Below are 23,959 nucleotides of genomic sequence, written 5' to 3' on the forward strand. Positions count from 1 at the left end.
CAGTAAAGTCAGATTTAAGTTGTTTCCTCCTCCACCACCGCCACCGCGGGTAAGAGCAACTCGACCATCACATCAGGTCAAACGTGAAACTCAAGTGCTCATCTTTGACGTCACAGGTGAGGTCTGTCAGCAGCACATCACACTTCCAAACTGATCATTGTGTAACCAACCAAGGTGTGTGTGTGTGTGTTTTCTGCAGGAGTGTGTACCGTCCGCGACATTAACACCACCTGATCACATCCCCAGGTTTACCGTGTACTGGTTTTGATTGGTGTAAAAGTGAAGAAGTCCTCAAAGAGATGAAGAATGTTCTGTCAGCTGAGCTCTGAGCAAAATCTGATCTTGTCATGTGTCTGTACCTGATGGAAACTTAAAGGTCCTGTGCAGACATTAAAAACACTCTGCTCTCAATAATCAGCGTCCTCTTCACTCTCTTCTCCTCTGCCATCATGTCCGTAGAGGCTGCTGAGCCCGGTTACCTCCTCTTCTTCTTCCCGGTCGTCCATAACGCCTGTTGGTACAAACACTCAGTTCGTCAGCTTGGCTGTGAGCTTCAGAGCGACGGGTACCCGTCGCTCTGAGCTCACCGCCAGTGACGAACTGAGCTAACAGCAGCTACAGCTGTCAGCAGGTTACTTCACTGTCCATCATAAACTCTGTAAATCACAGAGAGTTGAGGCGGAGCAGCCGGAGGACATCAGAGGGAAAACCAGAAAACATTTCCTCCATAAAATGTTTTCGTCAGCGTCCTCTTCGCTCTCTTCTCCTCTGCCATCACAGTGCTGCTCAAACGTTTGTGAACCTCTTGGTTTCCTTATTTAATCAAAAGCATTATTTTTTTTTATATGAAATAACAGGTGCAGGTTTATCAATTCAATATACTCTTAAAAAAAAAAGAAAATTAATTAAAAATAGTTTTTGGTGCGATAGTTTCTGAACCCTGAGCTGCACCGGTTCAAAGAAGCAGCGACATAGAATCAGGTGAAACACTGAGATGGAGCAATGACATCAGAGATGAAACCAGGTGACTTTAGTCTCACCTGGGTGAAATCATACAGGTCAGTCATGCAGAGAGGAAGCCAGAATGAAGAATGAAGTCATCTCAAAAGATCTGCGCTTCATCGCTCCAACGTGAGGCAGATCATCCACAGATGGAGAGCACTGAAGAGGACGACCTTCTAAAAATATCAGCAAGAGACACGAGAACATCGGTGATGGCAAATGTCCTCCAGCGTAGACGTGAGACACTGACGAGTCACTGCAGAAGCCGTTTGGTCGAGGTTAACTGAAGAACAAACTTTTGCACCCATGAAATCTGATTTTTTTTTTTCTTAAATAAACCTTTTTTTAAAATAAAGAATGACAATATAATATATATAATGTAGCCACTTCTTTTGTTTGGAATGTCAGTATTGTGAATTGGGGTGTAACTTTACAGCGATTAAATATTTAAAATAACCTTATTTACTGTGGCGTTCACAGACTTTTGAGCAGCACTGGATGTCCACAGAAGCTGCTGAGCTACACTAACACTAAACAGCCCGGCTAACAGACTGAGCTAACATGATCTAACAGCAGCTACAGCTGTCAGCAGTTTACTTCACTGTCCATCATAAACTCTGTAAATCACAGAGAGTTGAGGCGGAGCAGCCGGAGGACATCAGAGGGAAAACCAGAAAACATTTCCTCCATAAAATATGATCCAGTTTCACCAGAATCAGTGAAATGGTTATAAAAGACTAAAATCTGACTTTTCTGGCACAATTTAAGCCAAAGAAAAGAGAAAAATCTGACTTTTCTGGCACAATTTAAGCCAAAGAAAAGAGAAAATGTTGGTTGTATTAATCTATTTTAGTGTCACAAAGTTCGACACCCCGACAAATCTGTCTCCAGGTTTTTAAAGACATCAGATCTTTAAGTTTTATAGTTTTAAGGATGAAGGAGCAACCCAAGAATTTTCTTTTATAACAAAATATATTAGTTTGTACGCCTGATATAAAAATAAATAAATCAGCAAAGACATGGATCATCGACAATGATGCCTGGCTGCTCAAACAAGCCACCTGTGACCACACCCACCTGTCAGTCAAAGCGTCCACGCTCTTAATCCTGCATAACTTTAAGCCTTAATATAATGTGAACAGGTGAGTTGTATATAAATTCACCCTCAGTACAGTTGTCATGAACGGGGAAATTAGCTACAGAGACCAAAACTGTTTTTTGTACCAGGCTGTAAACATGTTTATTTCTGCTGTGAAGTTGGACATTTGGACATGGGGACTTATGGAGACTGACTCACTTCTGGAGCCAGCCTCAAGTGGACGTTAGAGGAACTGCAGTTTGGTAGATCTGTGTTGTGTGTGTGTGTGTGTGTGTGTGTGTGTTATGTGTGTGTGTGTGTGTGTGTGTGTGTGTGTGTGTGTGTGTGTGTTCTCTCCATCTGCAGTCGATTGTTTTGGCCTTTTTGGTCACGTGACATTGTTTTTCTCTCTCTCTGTCTCCACTTCCGGAAATAAACGTCACAGCTGCTGTGAAAACACAGACACACCAGAACCGGGACCGAGACCAGAACCGGGACCGACACCAGAACCGCGACCGAGACCAGAACCGGGGCACACGTCGAAAAGGTGGGTGTACCGGACGTGTCCGTGTACCAGGTGTGACGTTGTTGTTGTTAAAGGCTGAGCGTGTGTGTGTGTGTGTGTGTGTCACTTTCAGCTGTTACTAATGACACTAATTAGGCTGCGTCCCGTTCATGGGTCAGGGGTGCGTTCAAAGACTCTCAGGAAGTTTTGATGCAGCTGATCCCAGATCAGAGGAAATCAGCTTTAAATCAGATTTAATTTGTTTATAACAAAGTCACAAAGTCACAAAGTTCATCTGACAGAGAAACTCCGGTGAAGAAGTTTAGTTAGTGACATTAATGAGACATGTGTGTTTACAGATGGACAGACAGAGACAGAGGACAGAACCTTCAGGACATCCTGCTGTCCCACAGTCCATGCAGCAGCACTGCTGGAACTGGACCTGAATCAGTATGACTGAACAGCTGAGTTTACTTCAGGGCCTGCAGGAGGAGACAGCTTCAGATGATTAAAACAAGAAGAAGAAATCAAATAAAATGAAGGAGTTAAAAATGTAAAACTCATTCAAATGTCAAAGTATCCAGATGAAATAGAATAAAAATATAGAGCTAAAAAAAAAAAATAAAGCTTAGAACATAGAAATAAATATAAAATATATATTTAGATAGTTCAAGTAAAAGACAAATTAAAAAGATAAGTCATAAGTTTGCTCTTAAATATATTAAATCATTAATATCTTAAATATATTAAATCAATTAATATCTTAAATATATTAAATCATTAATATCTTAAATATATTAAATCAATCAATATCTTAAATGATGATTAATAACAATATTTTTCATTAAATGTCTAAAAATATAAAGAACATTAGTTTGACACACCTGTCAGGTGGCAAAGTGCCCACAAACATCACAGTCATTTGTGTGTTTTAAGGTGGATCTGTGTGTTTTAAGGTGGATCTGTCTTGACTGTATCAGGAGTCTTCCTGCTGTGTGACCTCTGACCTCTGACTGTGTTAGGAAATCACACTCTGTGTGTCGACACGTGAAGTCTTTAAGTCTCAGGAATGTTTCACTGTAAGGAGCTTTAATGTGGACCGACCCGGATCACAACATGACCCGGCTTCACATGCTGTGAAATGTCTAATGTGTGTGTGTTTGTGTGTGTGTGCTCAGCACTGGCTCCCTCCCCCCGCCCCCTCTCTGCCATGCCTTTGGACTGAGACTCGTCCTTCACCGCCCTCGCCGCCCTCCATCGGGCCACAGACTCGCAGCGTGCATCATGGTGGATGTGACCAAATGGCCCCTGTTCAGCCTGATGGGCCCTCAGGAGCTCTCGTCCGTACGGAGAGCGTGCGTGTTCGGGATGTCTGCTAACGAGGCCATCTACATCACCAACGACGACGAGGTGAGAGGTCACTGTTTGAGATGTTACCTGCTTCTGTTTAGAAGAGGATCACACAGGTCTTTCCCACAGCTCCTGTTTTGTTTTTTAGGGCTGAAAAATTCTGGAAATTTTCAAAGACTGTTATTTCATGTCAAAACAGCTGCTGTAAAAAAAAAAAAAGCTATATTCCCATTAGGGTTGCAAAATTCTGGGAAACTTTCCATGGGAATAAACAGGAATTTACCAAATTGAAGGTTAAATATAGTTGTGGAAAATATATTTTAGCATCATCTTGACTGAAACAAACAGATTTCCTGCAGGTCCACTTGAATATCTGCTCTTCCTCAGTCACATGCACATAGCACACTGCTTACTGCAGGGCTGCTGAGGCCACGCCCCCTCTACCTGCACAGGTGATTTCTCTACCTGGACCAAACTTCCCATGGAAACTTTCCTATAAACTCTTTGTTCACAGCACACAGAGCAAAATGAAAACATGAGCATTAGACATTGACTCATCGATGACGCTCTGTGTCTGCTGGACGTGTTAACGGGAATCGATCCATCACGAGGCAAAAATATGTCAACGTTGTGTTTGCAGCCTGTCCTGCTGCCCCCTGGTGGCCAAAAAATGAGAACTGCAGCTGCAACTATAAAGAATTTGAGACACACAAACTTGTAAAGCTGAATGCTGCTCATGGTCAGCAGTAACTCATTTAATAACTGATTATAGTAGAGAGGCTACAGGATCATGGAGCTCCTCTGTCGACCTGTAGCAGCCACGTTAAAGTCAGATCTCTAACGCTGACTCCGGTTCTTGAACGTCCTCACACAGACACACGTTACCTCGTACGCTCAGGACAATCCAAACTTTTCTCGTCTGTTGTTCCCCGTTGGTGGAACGTCCTACCAGATCAGATCAGGGGCCTGGCCCTCTCTACCTTCAAAGACCTCCTGTTACCTGTTACCTACTCTGCTTATCACTGATCCACGTTACCTGTTCTCTCCACGCTCAGGTGTATGTGTTTGGGTTGAACTGCAGTAACTGCCTGGGAACAGGGGACAGCCAGAGCACCATTGTGCCCAAGAAGCTGGACTTCCTGAGCGGGAGGAAGGTGGTGAGCCTGAGTTACGGCAGTGGACCTCACATCCTTCTGGCCACAGAGGGTAACTGTCACCGAACGTCTAATGCTCGTCTTCACGTTTGGATCCAAAGGTTCTGCTGGGTCACTGATGTGTTTGTGTTTTAGATGGAGAGCTCTTCGCCTGGGGCCATAACGGTTACAGCCAGCTGGGGAATGGGACAACCAACCAAGGAGTCGCTCCGATGCTCGTGTCCGCCAACCTGCTCAATAAGAAGGTCACGGTGGTGGCCTGCGGCTCTCACCACTCGATGGCTCTGACTGACTCGGGAGAAGTGAGTGAAAGAACTCTGCAGAAACCCGTTTAAAAGCCTCCTAATGATGCAGGTGATTCAGCTTTGGTCATGCAGAACATCTCAGGGATCGAAGTTCAGCAGTGCTTAGAACGCTGAGCTCAGCCTTTAAGTAAAGCTCTGTGCTTCAAACATAGTCAGCTTCTTCCTGTAGCGTGCAGGCTGGATGGGCTTAGCCCTCCAGCAGGTTCTGGCTCTGCCCCGGGGTCTACTCCCAGTTGGACGTGCCTGGAAAACCTCCAAAGGAAGACGTCCAGCTGGCTCCACCTCGACGTGAAGGAGCAGCAGCTCTACTCTACTTCCAGTCTAAGGCTGAGCCCGGCCACGCGCTGGAGGAAGCTCATTTCTCCTGCTTGTGTCTCATTTTTTCAGTCACTACCCAAAGTTCATGAGCAGAGGTGAGGGTTGGACTGAGATGGACCTGAAGATGGAGAGCTTTGCCTTCAGGCTCAGCTCCCTCTGAACCACAACGGTCCGGTACAGCGTCCACAGGACTGCAGACGCCGCACCAACCTGCCGGTCCATCTCACGCTCCATTTTCCCATCACTCGTGAACGAGACCCCGAGAAACTTGAACTCGCTCACAACCCTTCCCTTGTGAATCTTAGATCGAGTTGAAGACTCAAAGACTCTCCTTGAGATTTGATTGATTGTGACCTGACAACATCAAGCGTTTCATTTACAGCGAAGGGAAACACAGTCCGATAGTCAGATGAGAAGATTGATCCGTTTTTTCAGGCCAGCCAACTTTCTACATCCTCTGGACTCTCGGCTGGTTGCCTGGCAGAAACAGATGGGAGCTGGTATTTAACTGTCCATCCTCTAAAAACATCCGTCCTGTCTGGCAGGTGTACGCGTGGGGCTACAACAACTGTGGTCAGGTGGGTTCCGGATCCACAGCGAACCAGCCCACGCCCCGCAGAGTGTCCAGCTGCCTGCAGAGCAAAGTGGCCGTCGGTATCGCCTGTGGTCAGACCTCGTCTCTGGCGGTGGTGGACAATGGAGAGGTGAGCTATGGACGGCCTGTTGATCTTCTCCAAACGCAGCACAGCGCTCTTCACGTGTCCTCCCCGTGTCTCTGCAGGTGTACGGCTGGGGCTACAACGGGAACGGACAGCTCGGTCTGGGAAACAACGGGAACCAGCTCACTCCCTGCCGCCTCGTCGGCCTGCAGGGTTTGTGTGTGCAACAGGTGTGAGATTACACACTCACTGACGTGTGTGCTGTCACACTGGCAATCAACTGAACAAAGTTGATTTTCATATCATCATATAAATATGCAATCACAATCAAGTCCAAGTGACTGTTTACTTTGCAAACTTTTACTTTTTTAAAGTTTCACAAACTGGTTTTATTCAGCATAGTCTGCCTTGTTTACTTTCCAAACCTTTCTTTGCATGAAATACTCGCTCCTGTCTGACATTCTTTAAAACTAGAGCAAACATGTTTCAGATTTCACCTTGTCCATCGTATCAATAATAAACTGTTATTTAGTCTAATATTTAAAAAGTAAGCAGAGCCAAAAGTCAAACTTTGAATCAGAAATCCAGAAGAAACTTTAATCATTCAAAATAACCTGAGATAAATTCAATTTAAATTCAAATCTGTGTGAAAATATCGAAGAAAATTAAAAATGTGCAGAGAAATTAAACGTGAGGTGTTTAAAACAGAGAGAGGAGTACCGAGCACGAGTCTTCTTCTGCAGACGGACTGATCAATATATTTGATTATCCATATATACTTTTATTCAGACTTTGCTTCTTTTGATTGCATTGGGCGTATTTCAGCTCGTGGCTCGTGTTCCTCTGCAGATCGTCTCAGGCTACGCTCACTCCCTGGCACTCACAGACGAGGGCTTGCTCTACGCCTGGGGGTCCAACACGTACGGACAACTGGGCACCGGCAACAAGAGCAACCAGCTGAGCCCGGTTCAGATCATGACTGAGAAAGAGAGGTGAGTGACATGAAGCAGCACAGAGACGTCAGTCCTCCCTCTCACCGTCTCTTCATCCTCTCTTCTTCTTCTTCTTCGTCAGGGTCGTGGAGATCGCTGCCTGTCACTCCACACACACATCGGCTGCAAAGACGCAGAGTGGTCAGGTGTACATGTGGGGCCAGTGCAAGGGCCAGTCAATGATGCTGCCTCACGTCACGCACTTCGCCTGCACCGACGACGTCTTCGCATGCTTCGCCACCCCCTCTGTCATGTGGAGGCTTCTTTCCATCGGTGAGTGATGTTTCAGTGTGTCATCGTGGATGTTACGTAGGTAACTCTGGTTCTGTAAAGTCCTGGACCTGCCAGGGGCGGTAAACAAAGTGGATGTGTCATCTCCACGCTGTGCAAGTCGAGGATATAAAATCAGAGTCACGTGATGTCTGGACTTCCTATAAATACCCCTCGGTGTCGTCCAGCTTCTCAGAATCGTCTCGTCTTTAAGGTTCAGAGAGACCGCCACGACTGTCAGTCATCAACGTCTGTCCTGTTTCATTCCTTCTGACTGACGGGGGGTGGTTCATACCAGTAACAAGGAACAGACACCCTAAATGTTAAAGGCTGCTGTGCCTCCAGGTTTAGTGTGGAGATCTGTTCTTGAAGGCCACTAAGAGGACCCTGTGATGTGATCTCATCCTTGGGGGCACCAGAGGGAATGCATAAAGGATGACGACTGCTGTCGGGGCTCAGCCTCAGCCAGGCCACTATCTGAGGAGTGTGTATCTGGGCTGGAAACCCACAGGTAGACTTTGTTTGGAGAGCGTGAAGGAAGAGCTTTGTTTACTGCCACTACAGTCAGGATGGAAGGAGACATATTACAATAAGATAAAGGTTTCATAATGTCAGACTTTAAGTGTGTGTGTGTGTGTGTTCTCCCTCCAGAGCATGATGACTTCTTGACCGTGGCTCAGTCTCTAAAGAAAGAGTTTGACAACCCGGAGACAGCGGACCTCAAGTTCTGCGTGGACGGCAAATATATCTACGTGCACAAAGCTGTCCTGAAAATCAGGTCAGAGGTTTGTTCTCACAGACGCCACGATGAAAGCACAGAATGAAGAATTGATCTGAATGAAACATCTGTCCTGCAGGTGTGAACACTTCAGGTCCATGTTTCAGTCCCACTGGAACGAAGACGTGAAGCAGGTGATCGACATAGATCAGTTCTCCTACCCGGTGTACCGATCCTTCCTGGAGTTCCTTTACACGGATTACGTGGAGCTGCCACCTGAGGACGCTATTGGTCAGGACCACACACACACACACACACACACACACACACACACACACACGTTCATCTGTGTGTAGCTGTTAAAACTTAGTGTTCCTGTCTCTGCTCTGTCAGGGCTGTTGGACCTGGCCACGTCTTATTGTGAGAACCACCTGAAGCGTCTGTGTCAGCACATTATAAAGAGAGGAATCACCGTCGACAACGCCTTCTCGCTGCTGTCTGCTGCTGTGCGCTACGATGCAGAGGTCCGTCTGCGTAATGCAAAAACACTGTAAAGAGTTTACTTCACCTTCCTGCTGTCTGATCACGAGAGAAAAAACTTTTTCCCTGTCAAAATTCAGACTATTTCAAAATCCAGACTTTCTTTCTCAAATTTATGACTTTTTTCCTCAAAATTTCAACATTTTTTTTCAAAATGTGGACATTTCCCTCAAAATCCAGACTTTTTTCTTCTCAAAACCCTGACTTTTTTCTCAAAATTCTGACTTTTTCCTTCAAAAATTCTAACTTTTTTTTCTCAAAATTCGTTTTTCCCACTCAAAATTCACTTTTTTTCTCAAAATTCCAACTTTTTTCTGAAGTTTCAGACTTTTTCCCACAACATTTTTTACTTTTTTTTCCTCAAAATTCTGACTTTTTTCTCAAAAATCCAACTTTTCCCCCCTCAAAATTCCGACTTTTTCCCCCTCAAAATCCAGACCTTTTCACTTAAAATTCTGACTTTTTCCCCAAAAGTTTCGGACTTTTTTCCACACATTTTTTTCCTTTTTTTCTCAAAATTCGTTTTTTTTCCCTCGAAATTCTGACTTTTTCCTTCAAAATTCTAACTTTTTTCTCAAATTTCAGACTTGTTTCCACCAAATTTTTTTACTTTTTTTCTCAAAATTCAGACTTTTTCCCCTAAAAATTCCAACTTTTTCCGTTAAAAATTCCAACTTTTTTTTTCTTAAAAATTCCAACTTTTTCCCCTCAAAATTCATTTTTTTTCCTCAAAATCCCGACTTTTTTCCCTTAAAATTCTGACTTTTTTCCAAAAATTCGAACTTTTTTCTTCAAAATTCCAACCTTTTTCTCAAATTTCGGAGTTTTTCCACATGTTTAACTTTTTTCTCAAAATTCTGACTTTTTTCTCAAAAATCCAACTTTTTCCCCTCAAAACCCAGACCTTTTCACTTAAAATTCTGACTTTTTAAAAAAAATTCGGATTTTTTCCTTCTTTTTAAAGAGTTCCCAAAATACTAAAAGGAAAAAGTCAGAATTACGAGAATAAAGTCAGAACTCTTTCTGAATCTTCTTCCGTAGCACTGCGAGCTTGGCACAAACAGTCACCACGCATATTTCAAGGTCACAGGTTACATTTATCTGTCCTGATTGTTCCTCATGTTTGCCGTTCAGGACCTGGAAGATTTCTGCTTTAAGTTCTGCGTGAATCACCTCACCGAGGTGACCCAGACGACCGCTTTCTGGCAGATCGACGGCAACCTGCTGAAAGATTTCATCTGTCGGGCCAGCCGCTCCGGAGCCTTCAAAAACTGACTTCAACCCCGCAGACGATTGTAGACTCGGAGCAGAGGCTGCTGTGGCGACTCCAGGAGTGACTTCTCAAAGGACTTCATGACTCCCGGTCATCTCCACGTACCTTCACTGACAGGCGGTCACTAATCTTCAGATATTCTCCATCACTGTCAAACATGTTATTAATCTCATTCCAGGCTGAAGCATCATTAGAGAGCACAGCTACACGAGCTGTTTGCCGCAGTGCCTGACCGCCTTTTCATTCACACATTTAGAGTCGCAGCTTCTAACTTGAAAGATTCTTGCCAGTCGCCTGATAACACTTTACTTTTTCTATTATTCTGTTTAATTGACAGAGTTACTTTTTCAGCGCTTGGACGTGCCATCTGAAATCAGAGTTTTCAGGATGTGTGAGGCTGTTTGCACTTGTAGATGTTAGGACAGAAGAAGTACTTTGAAGACTGGGCATTGATACAGATTGAAGCTTTTATTTAGTCTGTCTGGGTCAAATTACTTTGGAGATTATTATTCCTGATGATGTTTTCAGATGACCCAAAGAGAAGCACTCAGGTTACAGGTGAGCTTCAGTCTTAAACTGATTTATGAAAGTATTACTTAGCGCAGCTACAAACCCATAGCAGAAAAAAGCTTCTTTAGTTTGTCTCTTCATTCACTTAACCATCGACTGTCTGCCGACGATATTTTGAGTATTAACATTTTTCAAGTTTAGTGACATCTGCACTACTGCTGTATATGAGTATTTTGAAGAACACATGCTAATTTCTATACAGAAAACATATTTCTACTGCACCATCAATAATTCTGTTGATTGACTGAGTGAGTGATTGTTATGATGTGCCAGTTCAATTTTGTGACCTCAGCAAGCAAATGAATAAAAAGAATCTTGTCTCTTGTCTTTTGTTATTATTTCTGCTTATTACCAAATTATCAACCACTGCTGATAATAATGCACATATAGTCAATAACTCGCTGCATCAGTGTGACAAAAGAAACATTCACCAACATATTTAATAACATGTAACTCGGAACAGGAAGACTTGGTTCACTTGGTACAGCTGGCTATGGAACGTTTATAAAATAAATATTTACAATTATAATTCAAGTTCACAACAGGTTTTGAAATGAAAGATCTTTTTTCACTGACTAAAAATGTATCATTTGTAATAAAACACAGAAGAGCCACAGGTATCTAAAATATAAGGTCAATAAAAAACAAATGTAACATTAAAAAGGACAGTGTGACTGTAAGTCTGAACTCGGGTCTCATCTCTTCAGTGCTGAGAGAACCTCCATCACGGCTGCCTCCGCCTTCTGCAGCTCCGAGCGTTTCCTCACTAACTCTGTAAAAAACAGACAGCAGTTTCATTATGATGGGAAGGAAGATGGTTAGGCCACGTGAAAACATTTTCACTATATTCTCACAATTCTGACTATTTCCCCTCAAAATTTCAGCTTTTTTCCCTCGAAATTCAGACTTTTTCCCCTCAAAATTCTAACGTTTTTTTCTCAGAATTTCAACTTTTCCCTGAAAATTCCAACTTTTTTTCCTCAAAATTCCAACTTTTTTCCCTGAAAATTTCGACTTTTTCCCACTCAAAATTCCAACTTTTTTCCTCAAAATTCTGAGTATTTCCCCTCAAAATTCCAACTTTTCCCTGAAAATGTCAACTTTTTTCCCTGAAAATTTCGACTTTTTTCTCTCAAAATTCTGACTCTTTATTTAATTTTTCAACTTTTTTCCATCAAAATTTCAACTTTTTTCCATCAAAATTTCAACTTTTTTTCCTCAAAATTCTAACGTTTTTTTCTCAGAATTCCAACTTTTTTTTCCTCAAAATTTCAACTTTTTTTCTCAGAATTCTGACTATTTCCCCTCAAAATTCCAACTTTTTTCCCTGAAAATTTCGATTTTTTCCCCCTCAAAATTTTAACTTTTTTTCTCAGAATTCTGACTTTTTTCCCTCAAAATTCCAACTTTTCCCCCATCAAAATTTCAACGTTTTTCCCTCAAAATTCTGATTTTTACCTCAAATTTCGACTTTTTTCTCCTGCAAATTTCAACTTTTTTTCCTCAAAATTTCAACTATTTTCCTCGAAATTCTGACTTTTTTTCCCCTCAAAATTTCAACTTTTTATCTCTCAAAATTCTGACTTTTACCTCAAAATTCCAACTTTTTTTCATCAAAATTTCAACTTTTTTTCCTCAAAATTCTGACTCTTTATTTAAATTTTCAACTTTTTCCCCTCAAAGTTCTAATGTTTTTTTCTCAGAATTCCAACTTTTTTTTCTCAAAATTTCAACTTTTTTTCTCAGAATTCCAACTTTTTTCCCCTCAAAATTTAAACTTTTTTACCTCAAAATTTAAACTGTTTTTTCTCAATATTCTAACTGTTTTTTCCTCAATATTCTAACTTTTTTTCCCTCAAAATTTCAACTTTTTTCCATCAAATTTTCAACTTTTTTTCCTCAAAATTTCAACTTTTTTCCATCAAATTTTCAACTTTTTTTCCTCAAAATTTCAACTTTTTCCCCTCAAAATTTTAACATTTTTTTCTCAGAATTTCAACTTTTCCCTGAAAATTTCGACTTTTTCCCCCTCAAAATTTCAACTTTTTTTCTCAGAATTCTGACTTTTTTCCCTCAAAATTCCAACTTTTTCCCCCTCCAAATTTCAACTTTTTTTCCCCTCAAAATTTCAACTTTTTTTCTCTCAAAATTCTGACTTTTACCTCAAAATTCCAACTTTTTTCCATCAAGATTTCAACTTTTTTTCCTCAAAATTCTGACTCTTTATTTAAATTTTCAACTTTTTCCCCTCAAAGTTCTATTGTTTTTTTTCTCAGAATTCCAACTTTTTTTTCTCAAAATTTCAACTTTTTTTTCTCAGAATTCCAACTTTTTCCCCTCAAAATTTAAACTTTTTTACCTCAAAATTTAAACTGTTTTTTCTCAATATTCTAACTGTTTTTTCTTAATATTCTAACTTTTTTTCCCTCAAAATTTCAACTTTTTTTCTCAGAATTCTGACTTTTTCCTCCTCAAAATTTCAACTTTTTTCCATCAAATTTTCAACTTTTTTTCCTCAAAATTTCAACTTTTTCCCCTCAAAATATCAACTTTTTTACCTCAAAATTTCAACTTTTTTTCCTCAACATTCTAACATTTTTTTCTCAGAATTTCAACTTTTTTTCCATCAAAATTTCAACTTTTTTTCTCTCAAAATTCTGACTTTTACCTCAAAATTCCAACTTTTTTCCATCAAGATTTCAACTTTTTTTCCTCAAAATTCTGACTCTTTATTTAAATTTTCAACTTTTTCCCCTCAAAGTTCTATTGTTTTTTTTCTCAGAATTCCAACTTTTTTTTCTCAAAATTTCAACTTTTTTTTCTCAGAATTCCAACTTTTTCCCCTCAAAATTTAAACTTTTTTACCTCAAAATTTAAACTGTTTTTTCTCAATATTCTAACTGTTTTTTCTTAATATTCTAACTTTTTTTCCCTCAAAATTTCAACTTTTTTTCTCAGAATTCTGACTTTTTCCTCCTCAAAATTTCAACTTTTTTCCATCAAATTTTCAACTTTTTTTCCTCAAATTTTCAACTTTTTCCCCTCAAAATATCAACTTTTTTACCTCAAAATTTCAACTTTTTTTCCTCAACATTCTAACATTTTTTTCTCAGAATTTCAACTTTTTTCCATCAAAATTTTAACATTTTTTTCGTCAAAATTCTAACGTTTTTTGTTCAGAATTCCCCCCCAAAAAATTTCACAAAATGTAAACTTTGTTTTCTCAGAATTCTGACTTTTTCCTCCTCAAAATTTCAACTTTTTTCCATCAAATTTTCAACTTTTTTTCCTCAAAATTTCAACTTTTTTACCTCAAAATTTCAACTTTTTTTCCTCAACATTCTAACATTTTTTTCTCAGAATTTCAACTTTTTTCCATCAAAATTTTAACATTTTTTTCGTCAAAATTCTAACGTTTTTTGTTCAGAATTCCCCCCAAAAAAATTTCACAAAATGTAAACTTTGTTTTCTCAGAATTCTGACTTTTTCCTCCTCAAAATTTCAACTTTTTTCCATCAAATTTTCAACTTTTTTTCCTCAAAATTTCAACTTTTTTACCTCAAAATTTCAACTTTTTTTCCTCAACATTCTAACATTTTTTTCTCAGAATTTCAACTTTTTTCCATCAAAATTTTAACATTTTTTTCGTCAAAATTCTAACGTTTTTTGTTCAGAATTCCCCCCAAAAAAATTTCACAAAATGTAAACTTTGTTTTCTCAGAATTCTGACTTTTTCCTCCTCAAAATTTCAACTTTTTTCCATCAAATTTTCAACTTTTTTTCCTCAAAATTTCAACTTTTTTACCTCAAAATTTCAACTTTTTTACCTCAACATTCTAACATTTTTTTCTCAGAATTTCAACTTTTTTCCATCAAAATTTTAACATTTTTTTCGTCAAAATTCTAACGTTTTTTGTTCAGAATTCCCCCCAAAAAAATTTCACAAAATGTAAACTTTGTTTTCTCAGAATTCAGACTATTTCCCCTCAAAATTCCAACTTTTTTTCCTCAAAATTTCAACTATTTTCCTCGAAATTCTGACTTTTTTTTCCCTCAAAATTTCAACTTTTTTTCTCAGAATTCTGACTTTTTCCTCCTCAAAATTTCAACTTTTTTCCATCAAATTTTCAACTTTTTTTCCTCAAAATTTCAACTTTTTTCCATCAAATTTTCAACTTTTTTCCCTCAAAATTTCAACTTTTTTCCCCTCAAAATTTCAACTTTTTCCCCTCAAAATTTCAACTTTTTTACCTCAAAATTTCAACTTTTTTTACTCAATATTCTAACATTTTTCTCTCAGAATTCCACCTTTTTTCCCCTCAAAATTCTGACTTTTACCTCAAAATTCCAACTTTTTTCCATCAAAATTTTGACATTTTTTTCTCAGAATTTCAACTTTTCCCTGAAAATTTCTGACTTTTTTTTCCTCAAAATTTTGACTATTTCCCCTCAAAATTCCAACTTTTTTTCCTGAAAATTTCGACTTTTCCCCCCTCAAAATTTCAACTTTTTTTCCTCAAAATTCTGACTTTTACCTCAAAATTCTGACTTTTTTCCATCTAAATTTCAACTTTTTTTTCGTCAAAATTCTAACGTTTTCTGTTTAGAATCCCCCCCCCAAAAAAATCACAAAATGTAAACTTTGTTTTCTCAGAATTCGGACTATTTCCCCTCAAAATTCTGACGTTTTCCTTAAAATTTTTACTTTTTTTTCTCAAAACTCACACCATAACACTGTAAAGAGTTTACTTCACCTTCCTGCTGCCTGATCACGAGCGCGGTCAGCTTCCCAGAAGCCTCCATCACTCTTAGTGCACAGTCATAATCTGTGGAGAGAAAAGAGAGAGCTTTATGTTCGGATCTTTGAAATCAGAACGATGCCGTCACATCTGGTATCTTCCCTCACCCTCCTGGCTGGCTTCGTCTGACTGAATTCTGCTGGATATTCCCTCCATCTCACGGATGAAATCAGCGAACACGGCCTGTGTGCAGTGCGCCGCGTTGCAGCTTTTCCAGAAGCGGGTGGAGTCGATGCTGGGCTTTGGGTTCGAGACAGTTTCAGGTGGAGCTGCTGTGGACCGGTCAGGAGACGGAGGGGGGCTGACGGAGGTCTGCTGTGGGACAGTGGGCTCAGAGGTGTGATCAATCATCACAGGGCTGAACTCTGAGAAAAGAGACAAGCTGAGGTTACATCATGCAGCTCACCGGACAGGTGCGGTACACCTGGGTTCAACATTCATTATTATTTCAGAGTATGGACACGGAGCCCTGTTCACACTGGATTTATTTCTCCAGGTGATTTTTAATCCCGTCTGCAGCATGTTACACCAACATAGACCTTTAAACAGCTCATCACATGTTAACTTTATTCACCTTCCTCTTCCTTTACGAGCTCTCCATCCATCACAGTCACAGGTTGTGCGGTCGGAGTGTTTGAACGTCGCAGAGGATCTGTGCCGTTGTCCACGGGAGGGAGCAGACTCTGTGACTCAGCAACCTGAGACGAGTTAATGCAGAGAGAAAGATCAGATCCACTCCAGGACTGAAGAATCATCATCAGAGTATAAAAGTATGACTTTAACACATGTTTGATGTGATGTCTACAAACTCACTGGATCATCTTCACTTCCTCCATTGCTCAAACTGTCCGGCTGATGTCCTGAATCTGAGGACTTGGTGTCTTTTCTGTGAGTGGAGAAAGTTATCCTCTGTTAAACCAAGAAACCAACGTCCTGTAATAAAACCTGGCTGTTGTCAGAGAGGTGACATTCCAGCTCAGTTATCGTGTTTGAGGACAGACAGACAGACAGACAGACAGACAGACAGACAGACAGACAGACAGACAGACAGACGGCTGCAAAGAAGATGGCAGACTGGAAGAACATCTGCAGCATCTAGCTGCACACACTGCAGGACCTGAGCTTCAGGCAGTAGAGTCCACTCGATAACGTCTTCATATTCGTTTTGTCCAAAGAGTGCGTGTGATGCAAACATTACATTTGGATTGATTGATCTCACCTGGTCACCTGCTGCACAGTCAAGAAGCAGGAAAACAAAAAAAGAAGAAAAATGAAGATCAGATTATTGAACTTCTTCATCATCTAAAGGAATATTTCAAATATTAAACACACAGACCTCTGGAACAGAGTTGGCACTGCTGTCTGAATCAAACTCTAACGGGGCGAACATCGCCATGTCTGCATCAGCTGCAGAAGAAGACAACTATCAAATAAATGTGCACGCTGACTCCATCACAGGTTTGATTCTCTCGAGTGTTGTAGAGGGAGTTAACCTGAATCTGAAGAACTGTCTGATACCATCCCGTTCCAGCCTTCAGATCTACGCTTAGGCGTCTTTTCTTCCAGTCTGTGACAGAGGAGAGCGATCAGGCCGACACATTCGACTGCTCAGTGGAAAGAAAAGAAACAATCCTGCACAGTCTCCATCACCAGTGTTCAGCTTCTTCCTCTGTCCTCGTGACGGAAGGGGCTTCAAGTCTTCTGTTGGCCGAGGATGAACTTAAAGCTCTGAGCTATTCTGTTCCATGCGCAGTAACCTCAGAGTGTTGATGCCTACAGGCCCACTCACACCGGGGACGTACACGCCGCGATCACCAAGCTGATCCCCAGTCTAGTCAATGAGAGCATGAACACAGTGCACGCCGCCGAGCGTCCCAGAAGCACCACGGCGAGCATTCCATAGCATTTCTATTTCTGACGCGAGACGCTGCTAAACCTCGTGAATCTCAACAGAGCAGATCGCACCAGACAGGAAATCCAACACAGAATCAACATAATAAACGTCTGCCCCCTTTCAAAATAAAACACAATACGCAGTTCATGTAGCTTATCACAACTTCACACCAACGTTACGTCATGACCGATGTAAATATTGCAAGAGACTGCAACAGGCAGTGGCAACACAGCAACTGTTTGAGAGTTTCTGTAAAGAAAGATTGTTTTCCTACAAATAAAAAGATCATTTGATTTGGTCAGAATTTGTCTGTAGCTCATTTTGATTAAAAAAAAATATTGTATCGTGAACAAAAAATCGTGACTCGAGTCGAGTCAGGAGTTGGGTGTATCGTTACATCCAGAACGTCAAGTCACGTGACTCACGTCACTACGTAGACACGGAGCACAGAGCGAGGGAAGAAACAGAGGACGCACCGAGCAGCTTGAAATCACCTGTGTGGAGCATTTTGGATTCAATATATACACAAATACAACCAGTGAGAAACAGACTAAACCAAAACAGCATGGAAATATTGCAAGAGACTGCAACATATAGCGGCAACTAAAGCAACATGCAGCGGCAACACGAGCAACATGCAGCAGCATATCAGCCGCCACAGTGAGAAGCAAAGTAACGTTACGCCCCCTCGAGAGGAAAACTGCACATGACAGCAGTTAACAGCAGTTTACTGTGAGACTGTTTCTAAAGAAAGCAGATATCTGTCATGAGTTTTGTTGTTAAAGTTGCACTTTTTATAAGAGAACACAAACTGTTTGAGAGTTTCTGTAAAGAAAGATTTTTTTCCTACAAATAAAAAGATAATTTGATTTGGTCAGAATTTGTCTGTAGCTTATTTTGATTTTAAAAAATCGTAAAAAAAATCGTATCGTGAACAAAAAATCGTGACTCGAGTCAAGTCGTGAGTTGAGTGTATCGTTACATCCAGGGCTCTAAATTTACTTTGTCGTGAGTTGAGTGTATCGTTACATCCAGGGCTCTAAATTTACTTTTGGCTGTAAGTTTCTGAAGTTACCAGCCAATCAGAATTTCCAGTAGCCACATTTTTTCCCGTGCAAAAAAGACAGATTATTATTATAATTCATTTGATCATTTTATTAACTAAAGCTTTAAATTAATCTCACAATGAAGTTGGGAACAAACAAAAATGATCCCAACTCATTAACCCTTACAAACTATTCAGGGTCTAATATGACACATTTTTGTACATAACAATAAAATAAAAACATTAAAACTTTCCACAGAGCACCTGGAGCGGGCGGAAGCCAGACACAGAAAAATCAAAGAGAATCTGGTGGATTTTCAAAATAAAATACCCCGTCCAAACTGCCGGTCGTAAAAACAGACGAAACTAATTAACTACGTATCATAGTTACACACGTAGAAGCATGTTTAGAAGAACATGCACCGGGAAAATGTCCAAACCTGAGCAGGTAAACAAAGTCTGACCGAGCCGGTTCACACGCCTCCACTATCACGTGCTTCCTCCTCAGATGCGCGTGCATGGCCGTCGTGCTCCCGTGGAAAGCGAGTCCCGCCCCGCACAGGCTGCACCGCACGCTCCTCTCCCCGCACTGCTTAAAATGCTCCCACGCTTTGGAGCGTCGATACCGGGTCGCCATGATTCTGTTATGGCGTCATTTACGGTACAGGCAGGCCTGACGACGATTACCACTACTGCGCATGTGCGTAGGTGTGTGTGTGTGTGCGTGCGTGCGTGTGTGTGTGTGTGTGCGTGCGTGCGTGCGTGTGTGTGTGTGTGTAGCTGCAGCCGCAGTTTCGAGAGAAAAAGCAAAGTAGAAAAAAAAAAAAAACGATGCGTCGACGACTAAATTAGTTGTGGACGATTTTGTTCGTCAACATAATCGCGACTAATCGTGGCAGCCCTGTTTACCATTAACGAACACGTGTAGAGAACTACGGAAGCCTTAAAAGGCCATACATGCATACATACATACATTTTATTCCACCCGTTTTCCCGCGATAACAAGATAATTAATTCGAGATCTCAAGAAAACAAAACAATAGTCTAGTGCAGGGGTCCCCAAACTTTTTTCGGTGCGGGCCACATCAACTTGCCTTTCTGTGATGGGGGGTCAGTCTATAACCAGAACTGATATCAGCCTTTTTGAAATAGTTGCGGCCTAAAATCCCTGGTGTTGCATGAGGTTTTCAAAAAAATTGCGGTGAAAGTTGCTTTTTACATTTTTGTTGCGATTTTGTTGCGGGAGGAAGTGAAAGTTGCGATAAGTTGCGATTCGACAGTCGCAGAGAGGGCGCAGCGAAAACCAAGTCCACGCCCCTGGGAAGCGGCGAGGTCCGGGCTGTAAACAGTTCGTAAATAAGGTAGATTTTAATTAGCATGCCAAGCTTAATCATTAAGTGTGGATATTTTATAATAGGAAAATGCAATTTAGGCCATGTTTAGAGGGATTGTTTGGGATCGTTAAGTGGACCACTCCAATTGTTTAGGCGGGCTGGATGTGGCCCGCGGGCCGTAGTTTGGGGACCCCTGCTCTAGACTATCATTTTGTTTTCTTGAGATCTTGAATTAATTATCTTGTTATCGCGGGAAAACGGGTGGAATAAAATGTATGTATGTATGTATGTATGGCCTTTTAGGGCTTCCATATAAATCCATTTCAAATTTCACAGACTTTAAGTACTTCAGGTGCTGAACGTGTCTCATTGCACTGATTTGATTCATTTTGTTTTGTTCATGTTCAGTTTTCATCAAACAGCGACGTTCTAAACATTTTTAAAAGTCTGAGGAATGACACGTTGTCAACAGAGTGAGTACAAGTGAAGGACAGTGTGCAGGAGAGTTTCTGATCCTAACCGTTAAATAACTATTGGAGCTGTAATAATGAAGAATGCTGCAAACATTTCAACACATAAAGAACAGAGAAGTTCACACACTTACTTGTCATCGAAGCTCCGCCGCCTCTGTAACAGAATCAGAAGCAGAGAGATTAAAAATAAATTAATGATATTAAAAGTCTGAGCTCTAACCGAGCTGTGACGTGCGCACCTTGGAGGTGGAAGGCGTACAGCTGGGTGAGCGGACCGGTCCGGCTGCCGTAGAATCACCTGTCAGGAACGGAGACGTTTAATGTGGAACACTGAGAATGAGAACACGGTGAGCTGTGAGCAGGACTCACCGCTGGAGCTCCTCTTCTGTGATGTTTGACACGATACGATCTGAAAACACGCGATACCGTTACATGCAAACACACACGCTGAAGAGCACAGTTCAGTTACGAGACGTGAACATACTTACATAAAAATGTCGTTAGATAAACTGTCCAAACTTTTGATTCACCTCAGGACAAGAACACATGGATATCATCAGCTGTTAAACTACGAATGTTAAATCAGCATTTACTTCTACAAATACATACAGACTCCAGAATACTGCAGTACTGTTAGATCAGTACTATGAAATGATGAAAACATCAAAGATCCTCGTCTGTGCTGCTGTAACAACATGTGTGAAATAATTCAGCCCTTTCATAGTCTGCAGTTTGCAGTTCTTCTCAGTCTGACCTTAGCCGGCGTGGCATCGCTGTAGTTTTTGGACGTTTTGATGCCGTTTACAGAGACGCCGTTTCCTGGAGGTGAAGAAGAAAAAATTCAAACACAGAACGTGTCACACGTTAAAGGAACATGTTTGCGTGAAGATCCTCGCTCACCTGGTGGTTCACTGTGTCTGACACAGTACAGCCTGAAGCACAGAGACACAGAGACAAATGAACAGACTGCAGCACTGACTGAAGAATGTGACACGTGCAGACAGACAGACATGTTGGACTGACCCGTAGCTTCCCTCGTCTGCGTCCTCAATAATCTTCGCTCCAGCAGTGACAGCACACGGGTAATGGAAAGACTTCTTGCAGCGTACCACTTCACATCCAGCGGTGGCTCCCTTCTTTTTACAGTGGCTGCAGATCTGATACAAACAGAACCAGAGACAGAACCAGAGACAGAACCAGAGACAGAGCTCACAGCTGTGCACAGTACACGGATCAGGCTGGAAACCACCAACAACCATCTTTACCAGTTTGTTTCCACGTCTGACCTCGCCGATCACATCATCCACGGAGAAACCGAACAGATCGTCGAACTGCGGAGAGTCCCGACAGAAAATACCGGAGGAGTAGAGCTGCAAGACAGACAGAGGAGAGAGACGACACAAAAATGAAAATATACCAATAAAAGTTACACACAAATGTTATTTCCACTGTCACATTGTTATTTTTTTTTTTAATCAAAGCCAATCATAACAAACCTAAAAACAGTTCTTCCTTTCTTTCACATCTGGAGTCAGAGGACAGAGAATAAACTGTATGAACACGGTAAACTACAAATCTGAGGCTCGTGTTCATTTTAAACGTGACTTTTTATGAGTAATGCAAAGTCTGTCAACATTTAAGGATCCATCCCAACCACACTGAAGTCTGCAGCAAGGGCTGGCTCGATTCGTGGCAGCGGCAGCTAGTAGTGGCACTTCCGCGGCAGATGCCAGTGTCTGAGGCAGCTGCCACTGACCTGTCAGGCAGATGCCACTGACCTGTCAGGCAGCTGCCACTGACCTGTCAGGCAGCTGCCACTAACCTGTCAGGCAGCTGCCACTGACCTGTCAGGCAGCTGCCAGTGTCTAAGGCACTGATTTATCTCTCCACTGCTGCCGCTGCCACGGCAGTTGCTGCATTTGTTTTTATTTGATAAAACAGTCATTGTTGTATTACACTCGATGGAAGTAACATTTCTTTTACGTGGGTTCCGCATTAATTTGCATTGATTTAATTAATCTCTCAACCGCAGCTGCCACAGCTAATCACACCCCAAATCCCAAATGTGTATAAAGCCTACTAGTCTGCATTTCTAAGTGCATCACAGCATTTCTACCATTGAATATATCTGAGATATATATCATGTGCCTCAGACACACACACACACACACACACACACACACGCTAATCAATGCCTCAGACACTGGCAGCTGCCTGACAGGTTAGTGGCAGCTGCCGCGGGATTTATGGGTGCAGCCGACATGCCGCTTCTAGCTGCCACGAATTGAGCCAGCCCTGTCTCGAAGTGTGTGTGTTATGTGTGTGTGTGTTATGTGTGTGTGTGTGTTATGTTGTTTGTGTTATGTTGTGTGTGTGTTTTATGTTGTGTGTGTTATGTAGTGTGTGTGTGTGTTATGTGTGTGTGTGTTATGTTGTGTATATTGTGTGTATGTGTGTGTGTGTTATGTAGTGTGTGTTATGTTATGTGTGTGTTATGTAGTGTATATTGTGTGTGTGTGTGTGTGTGTGTGTGTGTGTTATGTTATGTGTGTGTTATGTACTGTGTGTTATGTAGTGTATATTGTGTGTGTGTGTTATGTTATGTGTGTGTTATGTAGTGTGTGTTGTGTAGTGTATATTGTGTGTGTGTGTGTGTGTGTGTGTGTTATGTTATGTGTGTGTTATGTAGTGTGTGTTATGTAGTGTATAGTGTGTGTGTGTGTGTGTGTGTTATGTAGTGTATATTGTGTGTATGTGTGTGTGTCATGTAGTGTATATTGTGTGTGTGTGTGTGTGTGTGTGTGTGTTATGTAGTGTGTGTTAAGTAGTGTATAGTGTGTGTGTGTGTGTGTGTGTTATGTAGTGTATATTGTGTGTATGTGTGTGTGTCATGTAGTGTATATTGTGTGTGTGTGTGTGTGTGTGTGTGTTATGTAGTGTGTGTTAAGTAGTGTATATACTGTGTGTGTGTGTGTGTGTGTGTGTGTGTGTATGTGTGTGTATGTGTGTGTGTGTGTTAACTTGTCTGCCCCGATCTGGTCACACAAACTTCACATCGGGCCTCTTCTCCTTTAAAGCGCCAATTTGAACATTTAAACATTTGAACATTTGAACATTTGAACATTTAAACATTTAAACATTTGAACATTTGAACATTTGAACGCGCTCAGCTGATCTGTCCAACATGTGTTCTATATTTAATATCTGGATCTTTGTGTATTTTGTGTATTTACCAAACAGTTCTGGTGAGCCGTCACTGCGTCCTTGGTGGACAGCGCTCCGGTGATCTGCGTCTCCTCGGCCTGCAGACAGAGCGCGCAGCACAGGCTGTCCATCTGAGACACTGAGGAAATAATTTAGTTACTTTAAGTACTTTAATTACTTTAAAGCGATGCAGGAGCTCATTCACACACACACACACACACACACACACACACACTGAGCTCAGCTCTTCCTGAAGCTTCTCATCACTGTGCGCGCCTGTTAGCGGAGGTTGCCAGGTCCTGTCCGAAACATCCCCCTTAAAAACTCCACAGTTTATAGCACAATAAGAATATTGATAGATCGATACAGCCCAGTGTGATCCAACACAACAGCTGTGACGTTAATTCAACTTTTATGACGCTCATGATGTTTCAGTTTATGTTGAGACAGTCAAAGTAATATCAATTTAACTATAG

General features: G+C 41.2%; 2 protein-coding genes across 6 annotated transcripts; one reads left to right on the top strand and one right to left on the bottom strand.

Annotated features, from left to right (window-relative positions):
- Positions 1-2,496: 2,496 nt before the first annotated feature.
- LOC104931213 (RCC1 and BTB domain-containing protein 1) lies at positions 2,497-11,059 on the top strand. 3 transcript variants are annotated; one of them, XM_019263057.2, is made up of 12 exons: positions 2,497-2,657; positions 3,770-3,995; positions 4,991-5,141; positions 5,225-5,391; positions 6,258-6,416; positions 6,494-6,601; positions 7,221-7,363; positions 7,446-7,636; positions 8,285-8,411; positions 8,491-8,642; positions 8,745-8,875; positions 10,026-11,059. In XM_019263057.2, exons 2-12 carry the CDS (start codon positions 3,870-3,872, stop codon positions 10,164-10,166), a joined length of 1,596 nt encoding a protein of 531 aa, XP_019118602.1. In that variant the 5' UTR covers positions 2,497-2,657; positions 3,770-3,869; the 3' UTR covers positions 10,167-11,059. The 3 variants fall into 3 exon arrangements, with proteins under 3 accessions (XP_019118602.1, XP_019118604.1, XP_019118603.1); XM_019263059.2 differs by having other exon boundaries at positions 2,544-2,627; XM_019263058.2 differs by having other exon boundaries at positions 2,558-2,627; positions 3,764-3,995.
- A 97-nt stretch (positions 11,060-11,156) lies between these two features.
- Positions 11,157-23,746, bottom strand: phf11 (PHD finger protein 11). Of its 3 annotated transcripts, none has more exons than XM_027290923.1 (16): positions 23,513-23,746; positions 21,545-21,649; positions 21,303-21,436; positions 21,180-21,211; positions 21,034-21,098; positions 20,649-20,664; positions 20,519-20,577; positions 20,411-20,433; positions 17,027-17,100; positions 16,870-16,940; positions 16,753-16,760; positions 16,347-16,419; positions 16,108-16,231; positions 15,641-15,898; positions 15,489-15,560; positions 11,157-11,506 (listed from the first exon to the last, which is right to left on the bottom strand). In XM_027290923.1, the coding sequence occupies exons 1-16, from the start codon at positions 23,612-23,614 to the stop codon at positions 11,430-11,432; spliced, it is 1,293 nt and encodes a 430-aa protein (XP_027146724.1). In that variant the 5' UTR covers positions 23,615-23,746; the 3' UTR covers positions 11,157-11,429. The 3 variants fall into 3 exon arrangements, with proteins under 3 accessions (XP_027146724.1, XP_027146723.1, XP_027146725.1); XM_027290922.1 differs by having other exon boundaries at positions 16,753-16,763; XM_027290924.1 differs by lacking the exons at positions 16,753-16,760; positions 16,870-16,940; positions 17,027-17,100 and having other exon boundaries at positions 23,513-23,745.
- Between the last annotated feature and the right edge of the window lie 213 nt (positions 23,747-23,959).

This window comes from Larimichthys crocea, chromosome XVIII (assembly GCF_000972845.2).
Source record: "Larimichthys crocea isolate SSNF chromosome XVIII, L_crocea_2.0, whole genome shotgun sequence".
NCBI lineage: Eukaryota > Metazoa > Chordata > Actinopteri > Sciaenidae > Larimichthys > Larimichthys crocea.

Bases quoted from the DNA above. Each gene is read 5' to 3' on its own strand.
- phf11 (XM_027290922.1), bottom strand. From the start codon at position 23,614: ATGGACAGCCTGTGCTGCGCGCTCTGTCTGCAGGCCGAGGAGACGCAG. The intron at 21,099-21,179 runs GTGAGCGAGGAT...CTTCACCTCCAG, and splicing joins CAGACACAGTGAACCACCAG to GAAACGGCGTCTCTGTAAAC. The intron at 16,941-17,026 runs GTTAACTCCCTC...CTTCTTCTGCAG, and splicing joins AGACAGTTCTTCAGATTCAG to CTGATGCAGACATGGCGATG.
- LOC104931213 (XM_019263057.2), top strand. From the start codon at position 3,870: ATGGTGGATGTGACCAAATGGCCCCTGTTCAGCCTGATGGGCCCTCAG. The intron at 5,142-5,224 runs GTAACTGTCACC...TTTGTGTTTTAG, and splicing joins CATCCTTCTGGCCACAGAGG to ATGGAGAGCTCTTCGCCTGG. The intron at 8,876-10,025 runs GTCCGTCTGCGT...TTTGCCGTTCAG, and splicing joins CTGTGCGCTACGATGCAGAG to GACCTGGAAGATTTCTGCTT.